Below are 19691 nucleotides of genomic sequence, written 5' to 3' on the forward strand. Positions count from 1 at the left end.
CTCAGCATATTTATTTATTGATTTTATAGTACATTTATCTATTTGATTGATTTTATAGTGTATTACCTATCATTCATTTTATAGCGTGCTTATTTATTTAATTGTTTTATAGTATAGTGTGTTTATTTAGTGACTTTATAGTGTATTTAGTGATTCATTTTATAGCGCATTGATCTAGTTATTCTATAGTGTATTGATTTTATAGTGTATTACCTATCATTTATGTATTTTATTACATATTATTCATTTAATGGATTTGATAGTGTATTTATTTATGTAGTTATTTTATAGCGCATTTATTTTATAGTGTATTTGTTTATTACTTTTACAGTGTGTTTATTTATTTAATTGATTTATATGAGCATGCAAAGTCAGTAGCTGACATAGCTTTAAAACCACAACAAAAACCAACGAGACAAAAAAATAATAATAGAGAGCAGAACACATCAAACACTAAGGTCAACCCACAATCAATTATCAGTTCAACAGTTACAGATAGTCCTTGACTTACAATGGTTCATTTAGTGACCGTTTGAAGTTTTCAAGTTGTACTTGAAAAAAAGTGACCTTACGACCGTTTTTGACACAACCGTTGTTGCATCCCCGGGTCCTGTGATCAAAATTCAGACACTCGACCACTGACTCATATTTATGACGGTTGCAATGGGATCCCCTTTTGCGACGTTCTGATGAGTGACGCCCATAGGGGAAGCCAGGTTCACTTAACAACCAGGTTACTGACTTAAACCTGTTGCAGTGATTCACTTAAAAACCACGGCAGGAAAGGTCACAAAATGGGGCGGAAGCTCAGTTCACAACGGTCTCGCTTAGCAGCGGAAGTGTTGGGCTTGATTGTGGTTGTAAGCTGAGGACTACCTATATAAGCAGGCTCGTCCAGTACTCTGGTCCAAGGCCTTACGGAAGGTCAAAAAAAAAAAAAAAAAAGAAAGACAGGCCGCCTTAATCTCCAGGGTCCAAAGAGCAGGTGAGGTGAACGAGAAGACAGGTCTCCTGGATCCCACCGGCTGATATGGCTTCCAAGTAGGAGCTCGGAGCTTGTCCACCCTATCAGTCCTTGTGAAATGGGTGTTCTGTCCCAGCTCCCCAAACACGACAAACCCTCTGAAGTCAACTCAAAGATTCCTTTATTAGGAGCCCCAACAGCCTTGGCAAAAAGTTTCTCTAGCAGGCTAAGTCCTGCTGGCCAGGAGATGAATAGTTGTCTGCCACACCTATTCATCTCCGCCCCCTGCCTTTTATCCCCAGAGCCAGGGTGGGGCTTCAGTAGCAGCCGTGGCTCTTTCATCCCGAGGACTGGCCCATAGATTTCCACTGCTCTCCTCTCCTCTGCCTTGTGCACATCCATGCGTCAGGCACTGGACCCAACTGTCCCTCCTCTTCCTCATCAGCCACCTCCACACCTGGGGGCTGTTGACTCTCCACCTGAGGGCTGATGGACAGCCCAGGCTCTGCCTCTGCCTCTCTTTCTCTGCCAGCTCCAATCCCTCTTCCCCCTCGGAGCTCCCAGGTTGCCTTGATGGTGGCTCTGACTCCCACGCCTCTTCCTCCTCTGATTGGGCTGTGACAGGCCACAGCAGTGGGGGTCCACAAGTGACCTTTGTCCTATGAAACTTTTGTGTGGGTGGAGAACTCTTGCAATAGATCAACTGCCAAGGTAGGAGACCCTTGAGAGGAAGCGTGAAGTTCAAATATGAGGGTTTGAAGAAGGGATGGGACGTTCAAGATCTTTAGGAGAACCGGAAAATTCTCCTGGTCAGTAGTCTAGAACCTGGAGGAAAGTTCCTGGTGGAGAGGGTGAGGTGACTGGAAAGCCACCTCAGAAAAGCTGGTGATGGAGCCAGGCGATGCTTCTTCTCCCACCCTCTTCTTGCCCTGCCAGGGCAATGTGTCCCAGTGCACTCTGGCTGAAATTGAGAACGAGGACCAGGCTTGCTACCAAGACGTAGATTTTAAGAAAAAACCGAGAAGGAGGAGAGACTCTGATGTCCGTAAGGTAGGAAGAGAGGGCAAGAGGGAGGGAAGGGCAGGTCAGCTTCATGGTGGAGAAGAATCAGCTCATCTCTATCCTAGATGTTTATTGGAGCTCATCCGAAGATCTCAGCATTGTCTTCTGGTTGTGGGACCTCATAATGGCCAACTTTGCAGAGCGGTTATGAGATGAGGGAAAGAAGAACCATCCAGTGTGTTACAAAAGAACTGAGCGTCCCCATGGACACTCAACATCGTTGCTAAAAAAAACCATCCAAGGTCCTTGATTCTTGGAGAAGGGATGGGGCATTCAAGAACTTTTAAGTTCTCCTCGGTTGTCTAGAACTTGGAGGAAAGAGGGAGAGGCCCAAACCTTAATCGAGGAGGAATTTCCTTGACTTGGAGAGCTATTAGCTAAAGCGGTGGATGCTCCATCACTAGTGTGGTCTTCAAGAAAGGAGTGGACAATCATTTGTCCAGAATGGTAGGAGAGTTCCTGCCTTGGGAAAGGGGTGGGTTGTTAACTAGAAGACATCCAAGATTTCTTTTAACCCTATGATTGTATGAGAAGGAATGGGACATTCAAGACATTTAGGAGGGCCAGGAAGTTCTCCTGGATCATTGTCTGGGCCAGTAGTCGGCAACCCGTGTGGCTCTGGAGCCGCATGTGGCTCTTTCATCCCTCTGCTGCGGCTCCCTGTTTCTGGTTGGCTCCACAATTGCTAGGGCTTTCAGTTAGGACAAGTAGAGGAAAAAGTACGCCGCGCTAGGAGGAGACTCTATGGTGAGGGAACCGACTTCCCGTCGGCAGAGGAAAAAGGATGCCGCGCTAGGAGGAGACTATGATGGGGGAACTGGCTTTCCTGTCAGCTGCAGAATTGAACGGGGGCTTCCAGTTAGGACCTTTGTGGCTCTTTGAGTGTTTAAGGTCCACAAGTCTTCGAGGGCAGAGAGGAGACAAATGTATAGGCGGGGAGGTTGGGATGATAGAAAAGCCACCTCAGGTGAGATGGTGGTGGAGCTATGAGATGCTTCCTCTCCCATCCTCTTCTTGCCTACCAGGGCGTTATTGTGACCCAGTGGAATCTGCTAGAAACGGAGAAAGAAGACCAGTCTTCCTACCCAGAGCTGATCAATAAGAGAAGATCGAGGAGGAGAGAATCCTTGAAAGAAGGGAGAGAAGATGACTTTAAGAGTTGGAGGGAGAAGGCAAGGAATACAGAGTTTTTTCTCCTTGACCCAGAAGTCAACGGAAGTTCAGAGAGGGAAGGGCAGGTAAGCAGGTAATGGTGGAGAAAGATCAGTTCAGGCCCATCCTGGGTGGTTCCTTGGACACACCTGAGGGCCTCAGCCCTGCATCTTGATCAGTGGACATCTTGATGGCCAGCCTTGCAGATCATAGAAGGAGAACCATCCTGTGCAGTAGCAAAGAGCTGAGTGTGCACATGGAGTGACACCATCCTTGCTAAGGTCTTTGTGGATCAGTCGAATTGAAGGTTTTCTAAGCCCAGACGATGGACGTCAAGTAATTGATGTCCCAAACCAGCACTGGTTCTTGCAGACTCAGAAATCCTGCGAGTTGAAGTCCACAAGTCATAAAGGGGCCATCATTCCCCACCTCTGCTCTAGAAAGTGGTTAAAGGAAGGAACTGAGTAGGTTTAGCTAAAAGAACAGACGTTGAAGGAGAGACATGGTAAAATCTTCTGATCCCTGAGGAGATCCTATAGGGAACAGGGGGACAATTTGTTCTCCAGAGCACCTGAGGGTAAGACGAGAACCCATGGCTGCAAGCAGTACAGTGAGAGGCCCAAACTTGAACTGAGGAGGAATTTCCTGACTTGGATAGTTATTAAGTGAAGCTATGGGTACTCCATCTCTGGTGGTCTTCAAGATAGGACTGGACAACCATTTGTTCAGAATGGGTAGGAGGATTCCTGCCTTGGGCAGGAGGGTTGACTAGAAGACATCCAAAGTCCCTCTCAACGCTATGATTCTATGAGCAGGGATGGGACCTTCAAGAACTTTGGAGGACCTGGAAGTTCTCCTGGGTTGTCTAGAACTTGGATGAAAGAGGGAAAAGGCCCAAACTTGAATTGAGGAGGAATTTCCTGAGTTGAACAGCTATTTAAGGAGAGCTGTGGATGCTCCATGATTGGTAGTCTTAAAAAAAATACAACCATTTGTCCAGAAAAGTAGGAGATTCCTGCATTGGGCAGAAGGGTTGATTAGAAGACATCCAAGGTCCCTTTCAACCTTACCATTCTGTGAGAAGAGATGGGACAGTCAAGAACTTTGGGAGGACCTGGAAGTTCTCCTGGGTTGTCTAGAACAGGGGTTTCCAATCCCTGTTGTGAAAGTCCACAAGTCTTAAAGTTGCCAAGGTTGGAGACCTCTGGTCTAGAACATGGAGGAAAGAGGTCAGAGGGGAGACAAAGTTACAAGTGGGGAGGATGGGATGACAGAAAAGCCACCCCAGGAGAGATGGTGATGGAGCTTCTTCTCCCACCTTCTTCTTGCTTGCCTGGGCTTTAAGGCCCAGCTTAGTCTGCCAGAAATGGAGAGAGAAGATCAGTCTTCCAGCCAAGATCCGAGCAATGAGAGAAGACCGAGGAGGGAGAGGAGCTGGAAGAAAGAGATTTGCTTTGGTCAAGAGCCCGACGAAAGTCCAGGGAGGGAAGAGCAGGTAAGCTTAATGGTGACGAGAGATGAGCTCAGCCTCATCTTAGATGGTTTCTTGAGCTCATCTCAAGACCTCAAGATCTAGGGATACCCAAGTGGCCCACAAGCAGAACGGTCATAAGCTCTGAGAAAGAGAACTGTCCAGTTAGTTTCTAGCCCGTATGATGGACCTCAAGTGTCTCTTCAAGTAACTGTGGTCAGTCTTCAAGAAGGGCCCTAATCAAACCATGGTTCTTGCCATTGGCTTTGTGGTTTGAGCTGTTGACCAGATGATTGACATAATTAGAACCCTCCAAAAAGAAGGCCTAGCCAGTTTTTTCGTGGGTCAAAAGAAAATAAGACCCCGTCTTCTTTATGGAGAAACATGTACAAACCAACCACCCTGAGCCTCCTGCATGGCAGTTTAGAAATTCTGAGAACCATGCATGAGAACTTTCCCACAAGGCCCTGATGCTCATCTTGTGGGGACGACTTCTAAGTATCCATGACCCTGTCTCCTGAGGCAAATAGGGGTTATAACCGGGGCATCAGCCCCCTTCTTCCCCATTGGTGCTGTCCCTCACCTATCACAGTGGGTCTAGAACAGGGGTGTCAAACTCAAGGCCCAGGGGCTGCATCCGGCCCACGGGGTGCTTAGATCTGGCCTGTGGGGCCGCCCTAGAAACAGCAAAGGATTGGCCCGCAGTGCCTCTACCAGTGAAAATGGGCTCCTGAGCTCTGTTTTTGGCTGCGACGGTCTCCTGCAACCCTCGGCCAGCGAAAACGGAGCTCGAGAAGACCACAGGCAGCCCTCCCAAACTCCGTTTTCGCTGGCCGAGTGTTGTAGGAGGCCGTCACAGCCAAAAACGGAGCTCGGGAGCCCATTTTCACTGGCAGAGGCACTGTGGGCCGCCACAGGCGTCCCCGATATGAGTGATGTTGAGCTGGCCACGCCCACCCTGGCCCCCCAGAGTCAAACCAACCCTGATGTGGCCCTCAATAAAATTGAGTTTGACGCCCCTGGCCTAGAAGGATGGCCGCATCACGATCCAGCTCCTTTTAACCCAACAAAGCCATAATCGGGACGAGTTGCTTTAGAATAGAATAGAATAGAATAGAATAGAATAGAATAGAATAGAATAGAATAGAATAGAATAGAATAGAATAGAATAGAATTTTTTATTGGCCAAGTGTGATTGGACACACAAGGAATTTGTCTTGGTGCATCTGCTCTCAATGTAAAGATACCTTCACCAAGGTACAACATTTACAACACAATTGAGATACTCATTCACACAGAAGATTTGCTAGGGTTTCATCCTAGCTTGTTTCTCTCTCCAACTGGTCTCTTAAAGCCTGTAGACTTCACGATTTGCAAAGTGCCTCCAACTTGGATTGGGGACTCATTGTTGAGTCCCATCAGCTTTCTGGTGGCACCTCCTCTGAAGGCCACAGATGATCTCCACCCTCAGTTGCATGGCTAAATAGTATGGGGTAGACTAGAGTAGCGTAACGTAGCGTAGAGTAGAGTAGAGTAGGGTACAATACAATACAATGCAATACAATACGAAAGAATAGGAAACAATAGGAATCTTTGTCACATTAAATGTACACTAATCAGCATATATTAAAACAAAAGATCTTGTTCAAGTCTGTCAAGAAAGATCTTGACAGACTTGAACATTGGGCGCTATCTAACAAAATGAAATTCAACAGTGAAAAAAGTCAGGTTCTACATTTAGGCAAAAAAAATAAAATGCACAGGTACCGTATATGTGGCACCTTGCTCAATAGTAGTACCTGTGAGAGGGATCTTGGAGTCCTAGTGGATAACCATTTAGATATGAGCCAGCAGTGTGCAGCAGCTGTTAAAAAAGCCAACACAGTTCTGGGCTGCATAAACAGAGGGATAGAATCAAGATCACGTGAAGTGTTAATACCACTTTATAATACCTTGGTAAGGCCACACTTGGAATATTGCATCCAGTTTTGGTCGCCACAATGTAAAAAAGATGTTGAGACTCTAGAAAGAGTGCAGAGAAGAGCAACAAAGAGGATTAGGGGACTGGAGGCTAAAACATATGAAGAACAGTTGCAAGAACTGGGTATGTCTAGTTTAACGAAAAGAAGGACCAGGGGAGACATGATAGCAGTCTCACAATATCTCAGGGGCTGCCACAAAGAAGAGGGAGTCAAGTTGTTCTCCAAACCACCTGAAGGCAGGACAAGAAGCAATGGGTGGAAACTAATCAAGGAGAGAAGCAACTTAGAACTGAGGAGAAATTTCCTGACAGTTAGAACAATTAATAAGTGGAACGACTTGCCTGCAGAAGTTGTGAATGCTCCAACACTGGAAATTTTTAAGAAAATGTTGGATAACCATCTGACTGAGATGGTGTAGGGTTTCCTGCCTGGGCAGGGGGTTGGACTAGAAGGCCTCCAAGGTCCCTTCCAACTCTGTTGTTATATTATATTATAAAATTTCATTGCAATCAGTTCTCAAAAGATAACTATTATGCATATATACCAGTGGTGAAATCCATTTTTTTCTACCGGTTCTGTGGGCGTGGCTTGGTGGGCGTGGCAGAGGAAGGATACTGCAAAATCTCCATTCCCAGCCCACTCTGGGATCAGCCAGAGGTGGTATTTATTGGTTCTTCAAACTACTGAAAATTTCCACTCCTGGTTCTCTGAACTCAGAATTTCCACTACCAGAACCTGTCAGAACCTGCTGGATTTCACCCCTGATATATACCCACATACACATACAGAGAGAAACGTAACAGTCTAGTTTGGATGTATACATATACATGGCTAAAAAAAGAGGAATCCTGTGAGTTTATAAGATGGGTGGCATAAGGAACAAAGCTGTCCCAGAATTTATTTATCTGAAATCCCCTCCCAGAGGGGATCAACAGAAACAGACCATAAAGTTAATGTGTAGGTCTCCAACAATGCTTTGAGCTCTAAGCGCATAGCGCTTATAAGCAGCACCCTGAATAACAGAAAGCGAACTTCCTATAATCTTCTCCGCTGTCCTCACCACTCTCTGTAGGGACTTTCTGTCTGAGGTGCTGCTGCCCGCAAACCAAACAGGGGTGCAGCTTGTTAAATCTTGGTGTGAGAACAATCAACAAAGTTATAGGTGCTCCATCATTGGAGATTTTCAAGAAGAGATTGGAAAGCCAGTTGTCTGGCAAGGGGTTGAACTAGAGGACCTCCAAGGTCCCTTCCAACCCTGTTATTCTATGTTTTACCTGGGAGAATTAAGGAGAAATTTCCTAACAATGAGAACAATTAACCAGTAGAACGACTTCCCTCCAGAAGTTGTGAGTGCTCCATCACGGGAGGTTTTTAAGAAGAAACTGGATAGCTATTAATGGTAGAAGGCAGTGATGATTAAACTTTTTGTTGTTGCGTGCCGAAAGCGCGCACCTGTGATGTAATGCATGCACACACTCTGTGCGCCCCACCCCCTGCAGATGTGCGCTATCCCCCCCACCTATGCCTAGCCCCCCGCCCATTCATGTGTGACCCCCTCATGCTCCCCCGCCCCACCGGGGATGCACCCTGCACCCAACCTGGAAACTCTAGGATTCTATGTTCTACTGAGGAGAATTAAGGAGGAATTCCCTAACAGCGAGGACAATGAAGCAGTGGAACGGCTTCCCTCCAGAAGTTGTAGGCGCTCCACCACTGGAGGTTTTCAAGAAGAGACCGGAGAGCATCTGAAATGGTAGAGGGTCTCCTGCTGAAGCCCAGGTGGCATAGGGCCTCCAGCCCCAGCGAGAGCAGCCCAAACCCCTTTGTCGAACCAGCGGGGGGTGCCCGTGCCATACACATCCGTCTCAGCCGGTCAGCTGCGGAGGGTTCTCGGTGGGATCCTCCGTGATGGTTCTCCTTCTTCTCGGTTTTTGGCAGCATGACCGCGCGCAGCACGACCTGCGGGAACTGGAGGAAAGGTACCGTCACAGCCAGTCGGAGCGGGAGCAGCTTCAGGAGGAACTCTACCTGTGCAGGGAGGAGATTGAAAGGCTAAACGGCAACATCCCGACAGGAGGACGGGTAAGGCCATTTGCACCCCCCCACCCCCACCCGGTCATCTCTGGGAGCGAGGGGTCTTCTCCTCAAAGTTGCGTTCAGAGGTCTTCCACGTTGGCAGTTCCAAAGAGCCAGGGGTGCAGATCCAGAGATAATTGCGACAATCAAATACTCCGGCAAAGCAGTGTTGCGTTCTTGGTGGCGTCTGAGCTTGATTGTTTTCTTCACGATGTTTCGTTATCCAAACTGGGTAACGTCATCAGGGCTAGAACAGAAGGGAGTTTGTAGAAAGGAGGAAGGAGGAGGAGGTGGAGAAGGAAGAGGTGGAGGTGGAGGTGGTCCTTGGTGCTCTCTGAGCTTGGTGGTTTTCTTGTAGACGTTTTATGACCCAAACTAGGTGACATCATCAGTGATAGAACGGAAGGGGGTTTGTGGAGAGGAGGAGGAGGAGGAGGAGAATGTCGTGTCCCCCTCCCCCTCCGATGACCGGGTCAAGGAAGTCCGTATCAAACGTGGCAACGAAGCCTCTGCAGCTTGCCAAATTCTTTCGAGGTTTATCAGGGCAGGCAGGAGTCCAAGTTGTGACTTCAGCGATAGAGTCCAATATCAGCAAACTAGATGAGACTTTGCTTGACTCAAGGTTGGAATGTCAAAAGCAGGTCCTTTATATAGGCTGTGGGGTGTGGCTCCATGACTCAGCATTTATCCAGGCCTGCCCCTCCCTTCCTTCTGCTGGCGTCGCCTCTCAGATCTCCGGAAGTGAGGATCCTCCCACTTTGAATTCTCTTTAGCTGGATCTGCTGTCAGTAATTCCAGCACGTGGCTGGCTTGCTGCTCACACACTGTAGGAGTGAAGTTTATCGGGCTTGTCTGTTCAGTCCTGACATCCTCTCTGGGCATAGGGCCAGGGCCGGGGGCTGGAGGCATGACAGGCCGTTCATCTTCATTATCAGACTCGGAGTCTGATAACAGGCCCGGGTGGAGATGGGAGGGGCCTGGCTGAGGAGAGGAGGGAGGACAAGGCACAACAGAGGAGGAGATGGTCCTTGGTGCTCTCTGAGCTTGGTGGTTTAGTTGTAGACATTTCATGACCGAAACTAGGTAACGTCATCCGTACTAGTCAACTGAACGACGTAATGAAACAAGAAAACCACCAAGCTCAAGGACACCTCATTTCAACCCTGGTTTCTTGGTGGAATCCACCATGATTTATTTGAAATCCTGATCTCCCGGGACACGCAGATGAAAACCATGGAGGAGAAGGCAACCAATGTTGGTGGGAGTGAGGACACGGACCTCTTAGTAAAATAACTTTGCCGTTGTATCTGTGTGGGGTTGTGCTGTGCTCCAGGTGAGACCACGTGTGGGACACCAGGAAGTGTCTCAGGAGATTCTCCATCATTCGGGTCACGGTTGTCCCAAATGGAAACTGGACGTTCTAAGTTTTTTTTCCCCCTTTGAAAATATTTTGCTTCTCATCCAAGAAGCTTCTTCAGAACTTCTCATCCAAGAACTGAAGAAGCTTCTTGGATGAGAAGCAAAATGCTTCCAAAGGAAACAAGTCAAGTCACCTTTTGGAAAAAATGCACCTTTTGTCGTGTCCCCCTCCCCCTCTGACGACCGGGTCTAGGAAGTCCGTATCAGGCGTGGCAACGAAGCCTCTGCAGCTTTGCCAAATTCCTCCAAGGTTTCTCAGGGCAGGCAGGAGTCCAAGTTGTGACTTCAGCAAACTAGAGATGAGATTTTCTTGACTCAAAGTTGGAATGCCAAAAGCAGGTCCTTTGATTAGGCTGTGGGGTGTGGCTCCATGACTCAGCATTTATCCAGGCCTGCCCCTCCCTTCCTTCTGCTGGCGTCGCCTCTCAGATCTCCGGAAGCGAGGATCCTCCCACTCTGAGTTGTCTTCTGCTGTTTGAGAAAGGGAGGGGTCAGAAGGAGTAGGCCCAAGTAATTCCAATCCGTGGCTGACTTCCTCTGATGGCTGAGCCAAAGGAACACATGCTGTTTGAGTGAGGTTTGTTTGTTCATTCCTGACATCCTGTCCGGGCATGGGGCCAGGGCCGGGGGATGGAGGCATGACAGGCCGTTCATCTTCATTATCAGACTCCGAGTCTGATAGCAGGCCCAGGAGGAGACAGGAGGGGCCCGGCTGAGGAAAGGAGGGAGGACGAGGCACAACACCTTTGGGACAACCGTCACCTAGATCAGTGATGGCGAACCTTTTCAGCACCAAGTGCCCAAATTGGAACGTGTGTGCATGTGTGTGCTGGCCAGCTGGTTTTTGTGCGCGCCAGAGCACCGGAAACCTGAAAACCTGCTAGCCGGCATGCGCATGCCTGTGTTTTTTGGCCGTTTTTGGCTGTTTTCAGGCCATTTTCCAGCACTTCAGCACCCACAAAGACCATGTATGCCAGAAGAGCAGCCGCCGACGGCGCCTGTGCCCACAGTGAAGGCTCTGTGTGCCACCTCTGGCCCGTGTGCCATAGGTCCGCCAACACGGACCTAGATAATTGAGAATTTCCATAGATACTTTCTGGTGGCCCACACATGGTCTCATCTGGAGCACAGCACAACCACTTGTCCACTTGTCTTTTGGGAAATTAAAAGCACCTTTGGCCACCAGAGAGTTCTTCTTGTCAAGTGGTCAAGGAGTAGGTGGTCAACAGATGAGGATTCCCTATTTGGTTGCCGATGTTGTGCATGTTGCGTATAAAGTTCTGACCACCACAATTCAAGAAGGAGGCTGAGGATCGGGAAGGAGGACAGAGGAGGTGAAGGGCTCCGAGATGATATCCCCGAAAAATGAGTTGAAGGAACTGGACTTGTTTATTAGTCTAAGGCAGGGGTCTGCAAACTTGGCTCTTTTAAGACTTGTGGACTTCAACTTTCAGAGTTCCTTAGCCAGCAAAGCTGGCTGAGGAACTCTGAGAGTTGAAGTCCACAAGTCTTAAAAGAGCCAAGTTTGCAGACCCCTGGTCTAAGGAACAGAAGGTTAAACATCTTCCAGTCCTTGAAGGATTGTCCCAAGGAACGGGGTGGGGAGATCTTCTCCAGAACACCTGAAGGTCTAAGAAGACCCAACTGGTGGAAGATGGATCTCTCCTTATTAAGTGTCCATCTTTTGTTTTGTCCTTGTTCCTCTCTTGGGTGATCTGGACAGTAGCTCCACACCCCCTTCCATGGGGCAGCCTTCCAAAATCAGGAGGAATGTCTTGAAATCTTCTAATTGTGGAACCATTCTGGACGAGGGCCCGTATCTTAACTTCTCCCTGGGGCTATTTGAACCTCACAATTGCTACCAAAACTTTTCTGGAGGCATCTCATGCAGGGGTGGATTCAGCTGGTTCAGACCGGTTTGGCCGAACCAGTAGCTCCAACGATCAGCTGGGCCCATCCACCCCTGCGCTATACCAACTTATATTTTCTTTGTTTGAGGCCCAGCTGATAGGCGCGGTAGAGTGGGTTGCCAGGCCTCAGCTGTTTTACGCAAGTGTTTGGCGTGCTTGTCCTCAGCGACCTGGTTGTTACTCTGGTTGAATCCCACCACTGATCTCATCCCAAGTCCTAGCCAACTTTCCCGAGAGACCTTTGCAAACTCGGTTATCCAGTGTGCCCCCCACACCCGACTCCATTCTCTGCTGAGCCCTGAAGCATTTAAGCAGGTTCGAAACCCATCAAACACAGCCTAGGTTGTAAGTCCTCTAATCTCTCTCTTTTTCTCTCCTCCTCCTCCTCCTCCTCCTCCTCCTCCTCCTGTCCGGCTCATCTGCTTTCTGTCTTCTCGGTTGGCTTCATGTCTGAATGGCATTTCACGCTCCCCTCCCCCCACTCTCCACCAGGTCTCTCCCACCCCGGGTTCTCCCAGGATCTCCCTCCCTCTCGTAGGACTGATTGTCATAGTGGCTCTGCTCTGGTGCTGGTGGGCTGAGACCTCCTCCTCCTAAAACCCAACCAGGTATTCGAATTCGGCATTTTTCCCCCACCCCGGCTGTGCTGTGTGTCTGGGCCGCTGCATCCCTTCGCAGCATGCACTGTTTCCTGCTTGTTCCTCTCCGTAGAGACACACGGAAGGGGACAATTTGCCGCCGCCAATTCTCTGCGGGACAATTCAACAATTCAATTATTAGAGACAATTTAAAAAATACTTTAAAAAAAAAAATCTTTACGCATTTTCCTTTAACAGAGATAGGTGCTCAGTAAAACCAGTGTACTGTCTGGGTCAATTGAATTGTATATAATAATAGTAATAATAATATTATTATTATCCAACTTCTAATTTCTAGCTCTATCATCTAACCGTTGATAAAACAAATCCCATGTTAAGAAATATTCTGTATCTTCTTTATCCTTCGTCTTTCATGTTAACCTACTCATTTCCCCATAGTCCAATATTTTTTAAATTATGTTTTCATCTGTAGGAATACTTTTAATCTTTGTCATTCCCATTTCATTTTCTCCCTCCTTTTGCATCCTTTCTTAAATGATTCTATGCCACCATATCCTTGATATTAGTGTAACTCTTGCCCTATGGCCAGTTGATCATGGCCAGTTGGCCGTGGCAGGTTGGCCACAGCGAGTTGGCTGCAGTGTTGGCCATGTTGAGTTGGCCATATTGAGTTGGCTGCAGTGAGTTAGCTGTAGTGTTGGCCATGTTGTGTTGGCTGCAGCGAGTTGGCTGTAGTGTTGGCCATGTTGAGTTGGCTGCAGCGAGTTGGTTGTAGTGTTGGCCATGTTGAGTTGGCCATATTGAGTTGGCCTCAGCGAGTTGGCTGTAGTGTTGGCCATGTTGAGTTGACTACAGCGAGTTGGCTGTAGTGTTGGCCATGTTGAATTGGCCGCAGAAAGTTGGCCATGTTGAGTTGGCTGCGGCGAGTTGTCCTAGACCCGTAGAGACATCCCACTCACTCCCCCCCCATGTTGATCCACACACACCCTCCTTTCCTCCCCCTTCCTCTTCTTCCCCTCCTTCCTCTTTTGAAGCGTCTGCATGTCCCCTCTGGCTGAGACGAGGCTGAGCTCTTGTCTAGAAGGAATTTATGGGTGGTTGGGAGAGGCTCCGAGGAGCATCATGGTGAACCTCTGGAGCAGTGGGATATGGGAACCAGAGAAGTTCTACCCTTGGGGAGTAGAGACACCCCCTCCCGAGGAACTGACGCTGGGAAATAAATCTTCTGCAAGTGTTCTAGACCATAATTTTGTGGCAATTACACTAAGGAGCCACTTGGTGGTGCCGTGGTTATAATCCAGTATTGCAGGCTGACTCTGCCCGCTGCCAGCCGTTCGATCCTGACCGGCTCAAGGTCGACTCAGCTTTTCATCTTTCCGATGTCGGTAAAACAAGGACCTAGATTGTTCGGGGCAAGAGGCTGACTCTGTAAACTTGTGACATGGCTAAATGAAGCGCTATATAAGTCTAAGGGCTAATTGGGGAGGGAGGGCCCTGGTGGCATAGTGGTTAAAATGAAGTATTGCAGGCTGACTCTGCCCCACTTCCAGCAGTTCGATCCTGACCGGTTCAGAGTTGACTCAGCCTTCTGTCCTTCCAAGGTCGGTAAAATGAGGACCCAAATGGTTGTGGGGGGCGATAGGCTGATTCTGTAAACCAGGGCTGTAAATCACTGTGAAGCGGTAGATAAGTCTAAGGGCTATTGCTAGTATAAGTTATCTATTTTTTTTAGTTGCATTTATATCCCGTCCTTCTCTGAAGACTCAGGGCGGCTTACACTGTGTTAAGCAATAGTTTTCATCCATTTTTGTATATTATATACAAAGTCAACTTTTATTGGCCCCCCAACAATCTGGGTCCTCATTTTACCTACCTTATAAAGGATGGAAGGCTGAGTCAACCTTGGGCCTGGTGGGACTAGAACCTGCAGTAATTGCAAGCAGCTGCTGTTAATAACAGACAGACTTAGTCTGCTGAGCCACCAGAGGCCAAGTGTGGTTAGACACGCAAGGAATTCATCTCCAGTATAGAAGCAGTCAGTGTACAGGGAGTCCTCGACACATGACCACAACTGAGCTCAACATTTCTGTTTGCTAAACGAGACAGTTGTTAAGCGGGCTTTGCCCCACTTTACGCCTCTTCTTGCCACCGTTGTTCAGTGGACCACTGGAGTTGTGAAGTTAGGAATGAGGTTCTTAAGTGCCTCCAGCTTCCCCACTGACTTTGCTCGTCAGAAGGTCGCAAAAGGGGATCCCGTGACCCCCACACTGTGACCGTCGTAAATAGGAGACAGTTGCGAAGCATCTGAATTTTGATCAGGTGACCGGGGGGGGGGGAGGCTGCAATATTAAGTGTGAAAAGTGGTCGTAAATCACTTTTTTCAGTGCTGTTGTATAACTTCGAATCGTCACTAAATGAACGGTTGTAAGTTGAGGACTACCTTTCCCTGCAAAACAACAGAATATAAAAATAATACAGCCAATAGAAGAAGTGAGAAATAATAAAGGGGATAAATAACATTACTGCAGCAACACCCTGTGTGTTAATTATGAGACTGCTCACAGCAGTACAGTACCTCGACTTACGACACAAGTGGGGCCAAAATTTCGGTCACTAAGCAAGATGGTGTTTAAGTGAGTCACACCTGATATTACAACCTTTTGGCCGCAGTTGTTAATGTGAATCATGTGGTCATTCAGTGAACCTGACCTCCTGCGTCGACTTTGCTTGTCGGAGAAAAGGTCGTAAAACGGGGCAGGATTCACTTAACAATAGTCTCATTTAGTGACAGAAATTTTGGGGCTCAATTGTGATCGTAAGTCGAGGACCGCCTGCAAAATAATAAAAAAAAAACAACCAAAGGTGCTGAATTAGTGGGACATACAACCCGTCCTCATACTTACGACATCGCAGGGTCCCGTGGTCACTTTTTGTGACTTCCTTTTCCAGCATCTACAAGCAAGGTTAATGCTGGCCACCCGATGTCCTCACTTAAAGACGACCTGGGATTTGCTTCATGGCCGCAAGCGGAACGGCCCATCCGTAAGCAGTGCACGCGTGTGGCCTGACAACAGAAATTCCGATTTGCCGTCCTTAAGCGAGGACCACCTAATCCATTTTCATGATGGAGGGGAGAAACCCCTTTAAATATAAAAATGGTTTTCAAACCCTGATTCTGGCATTTTGTGTTGCCAAAATTCCCATTATTTCAGCGTTCCTTCGGGGAAACTGACAACTCTCAAAGTTGTTTGTTTAAGTTTGCGTTTGTAACTATGCGGGGAAAGCTGCAACGGATGGTATGCGCCCCCCCCCCCAGTGGCCCACGGGTGAATTTCCTAGTTTGGGCTTGGAATTTGGGGATGAAGAGGAGGAGGAGGAGGAGGAGAAGAGGAAGGTTCAAAGGCATCAATCCGAGGCTGAGCAGAGTGTCTTTGTGTGCGCGCTCTCTCCCACTGGAGAAAAACCCCTCGCTGGTTTTCAGCAGAACGATTTTTTTTTTAATTGAAAAAGTTTTAACAAGCAAAAACATTTTTCCCCCTTCCCCCCCCCCCCACAAAACCCCCTTCCCCCCCCCCCCGGCTTCCCAGGTCAATCACAAGGTATTGTTATACATAAACCAAACATAGAGTAAAATTTTCCCTTCTAATCCAATTAACCTCATCCAAACCTTTTCATTTCCCAACCCCCCCCATTACATAAAATAATACTTCCTAATTATTCAAAGGCAATCTTATATTTCTTAATCTGATATCTGTTTTGTAAATAATCAATCCATTTTTTCCATTCAATTAAATATCTTTCCTGCGTATTGTCTTTCAAAAAGGCTGAGATTTTAGCCATCTCAGCCAAGTTAGTAACTTTCAATATCCATTCTTCTATTGTAGGTACCTCTTTTTTCTTCCAATATTGTCCAATCAACAGCTTTGCTGCTGTTATTAAATTCAAAATCAATTTAGTCTCAATCCTTATCCTTATGATTTATATTGATATATTGACCATCAATTGTGTTGTAAATGTACCTTGATGAACGTATCTTTTCTTTTATGTACACTGAGAGCAGATGCACCAAGACAAATTCCTTGTATGTCCAATCACACTTGGCCAATAAAAATTCTATTCTATTCTATTCTATTCTATTCTATTCTATTCTATTCTATTCTATTCTATTCTATTCTATTCTATTCTATCACTGTACAATCCGTTATAATTCCCAAAAGGAAAAATTGCGGCAGGAACTTTATCTTCTTCTTCAGGACATTTTGAATAATCCACCATATTCTTATCCAAAAGGCCTTAATTTTCTTACAAGTCCACCAAACATGAAAATATGTAGCGTCATCACAGTCACACCTCCAACATTTCGCTTGGATATCAGGATACACACATGATAATTTTTTAGGATCTAAGTGCCATCTATAAAACATCTTATAAAAATTTTCCCTTAAATTTTCAGCAGAACGATTTTGATTGAGGGGGTGCGATTCCAAACACCTGAAGGCACCTGAAGGCCCCTAAGAGTCTCCAAACACCAGCTGGGAGTTGGGGGAGGAATAACAAACATTTTAGAAGATGGGCTGAAGATCCAGAAGGATTTTGACAGAGCTGAGAACTCGGCCCTATTCAACAAAATGCAATTCGGTGGTCAGAAGGTTTAAGGTTAAGGTTTTAAACATAGGCAAGAAAAGCCAAATGCACAGGTACAACATAGGTGGTACCTGGCTCAATTGTAGTAAATCTGAGCGGGATCTTGGAGTCCTAGTAATCACTTAAACGTGAGCCGGCTGTGTGTGGCAGCAGCCAAGAAAGCCAACACAGTTCTAGGCGGCATCAACAGAGAGAGAGAATCAAGATCATGTGAAGTGTTCATACTTCTTTATAAGGCCTTGGTAAGGCCACACTTGGACATCTGCATCCAGTTGTGGTTGCCGTGTTATAAAAAAAGATGTAGAGACCCTAGAAAGAGTGCAGAGAAAAGCAACAAAGATGATTAGGGGACTGGAGGATAAAACATATAAAGAACAGTTGCTGGAATTGGGTATGTCTAATTTAAGGAAAAGAAGGACCAGGGGAGACATGATAGCAGTCTTCCAATATCTCAGGGGCTGCCCCACAGAAGAGGGAGTCAAGCTATTCTCCAAAGCACCTGAAGGCAGGATGAGAAATGACAGATGGAAACTAATCAAGGAGAGAAGCAACTTAGAACTAAGGAGACATTTCCTGACAGTGAGAACAATTAGCCAGTGGAACAACTTGCCACCAGAAGGTGGCAAGTTGTGTCTCGTCTGAGACGCTTCCTCGGGTTACAGTTCTGGCCCAGACTCTGCTTTCTCTTATCTGTGGTTGGTGTCTCCTGTTCCTCAAGGTTCTCCCTTCTGTCTTTTGCGTCTTTGTGGTTTTGCTGCTTCCCTGATGCCGGAGAAATAAATCCAGGTTAAGGACATGTGGTAGCTCTGTTGATGTCAGGTAGGAACAACCAGTTCCCATACGTGCCGAGTTCAAGCTACCGTAACTACAGGTAGTTCTCAACTTTCAACGGTTCACTTAGTGACTGTTCAAAGTTACCACGGCACTGAAAAAAAGTGACTTATTTATTTTATTTATTTATTACTTAGATTTTTATACCGCCCTTCTCCCGAAGGACTCAGGGCGGTGTACAGCCAGATTAAAACAGAACAATATACAAATTAAAACCACAGTTAAAATAACGTATTCTATAAATGGCCGAAAATTAAAACCGTCAAATTTGACCCATCAATAAAATACACCAATTAAAATTATTAAAATTTAAAAAAATTAAAAAATTTTAGAATATTAAAAAATTAAGCCAGTCCCGCTTGAATAAACAAGTACGTTTTCAATTCACGGCGAAAGGTCCGAAGGTCAGGTAATTGACGCAAACTTATGTCGGTTTCTCATGCTTATGACCATTGCAGTGATTCACTTAACAACTGTGGCAAGAAAGATCGTAAAACGGGGAAAAAATTCCCAACAGCGACAGAAAATTTGGGCTCAGTTGGGCGCTTGTAACTCGAGGATTACTTGTACTTAATGCGAGGATAAGCTTCCCGCTTTAAACTGTTACCACTGAAATTAAGAAAGCTTAAAATAAGCATTGAAGCGCCAAGAGAATTGTCTCTCTCTGACCCCAAATGGACCTTACAAAGCTAAGTTGGATCCCGTAGCCAAAGACTCACTCGGGTGAGCTCATATTTTAGGGTTGGAAGGCGTGATTCCCCCTCGGAGTGAGTAGAATTGAGTAGATTATACGCACACCTGTTGGGCATCACGGCCACGATGGCGTCATATCCTGTACGAGGTCATTGTGGCTTAGCCCCAGAGGGGGCAGGAAAGCAGGGTTCAAGGTGGCATCGCTGACTCTAGTCTGTTGTCCCCTGTTCTGCAGGTCCCCGATGGAGGGATGAAGCCGTTCGGTCTGTTTGTCATCTGCGCAGGAGGCTTAATCTTGTACTCCTGCTTGAAGAAATTCAACAACAGTGGATCGCTGACCTGAGGACCCTCCCGGCTTCCTGGTGGAGAGGACCACACTTGCCACGCGCCCTGTCCCCCGTCCCAACTTGGTGACAACCAAGCAACAAGCACTCTCCCCGAACCCAACTACTCAGAGGAGTTTCTGGATCCGACCCCTGCGATTTCTCGGAAGCGCCAACCCGTCTCTTCGGCCAGGACAGGCCCTTCGCTGCCCATCCTCCCTTATTCTCTTTGAATCCCTCTCTCGGCCTGCCCTGTGCCACGCATCACCTCCCCCCCACAAAAGAGCAGGAGGACGATCTCATAACTAGGCTTCTACGTTGTATCTGCTTCGAGCACTTGGCCTAGAATGACGGGACAAAACACCGTTGGCTCACCACACCGGAGCGCTATATCCGGGGGCCTGAAGCTACCCTCTTTCCAAACTGGGGAGTGGAGAAACACCGGGAATGATTTGAAGGGGGACGATTCGGTGTGTTGGCTGAGCCCAAATAAAACTGAGAGCCTTGGTTACCCCTGTTCCCCAACCCTCCCCCTGTGCAGCCTCTCATTTACCAGACCACTAGC

At 47.1% G+C, this 19691-nt stretch overlaps 1 protein-coding gene across 1 annotated transcript in view; it reads left to right on the top strand.

Annotated features, from left to right (window-relative positions):
- Positions 1-19271, top strand: part of CCDC136 (coiled-coil domain containing 136) — a gene marked incomplete at its 5' end in the record, with an annotated part of 40224 nt that extends 20953 nt beyond the window's left edge. Inside the window, 5 exons of the mRNA XM_058191708.1 lie at positions 1901-2014; positions 3052-3264; positions 4524-4673; positions 8570-8713; positions 19039-19271. Coding sequence (XP_058047691.1) covers positions 1901-2014; positions 3052-3264; positions 4524-4673; positions 8570-8713; positions 19039-19146 — 729 coding nt within the window. The remainder of the gene's footprint in view (positions 1-1900; positions 2015-3051; positions 3265-4523; positions 4674-8569; positions 8714-19038) is intronic.
- Between the last annotated feature and the right edge of the window lie 420 nt (positions 19272-19691).

This window comes from Ahaetulla prasina, chromosome 7 (assembly GCF_028640845.1).
Source record: "Ahaetulla prasina isolate Xishuangbanna chromosome 7, ASM2864084v1, whole genome shotgun sequence".
In the NCBI taxonomy this organism is placed as follows: Eukaryota; Metazoa; Chordata; class Lepidosauria; order Squamata; family Colubridae; genus Ahaetulla; species Ahaetulla prasina.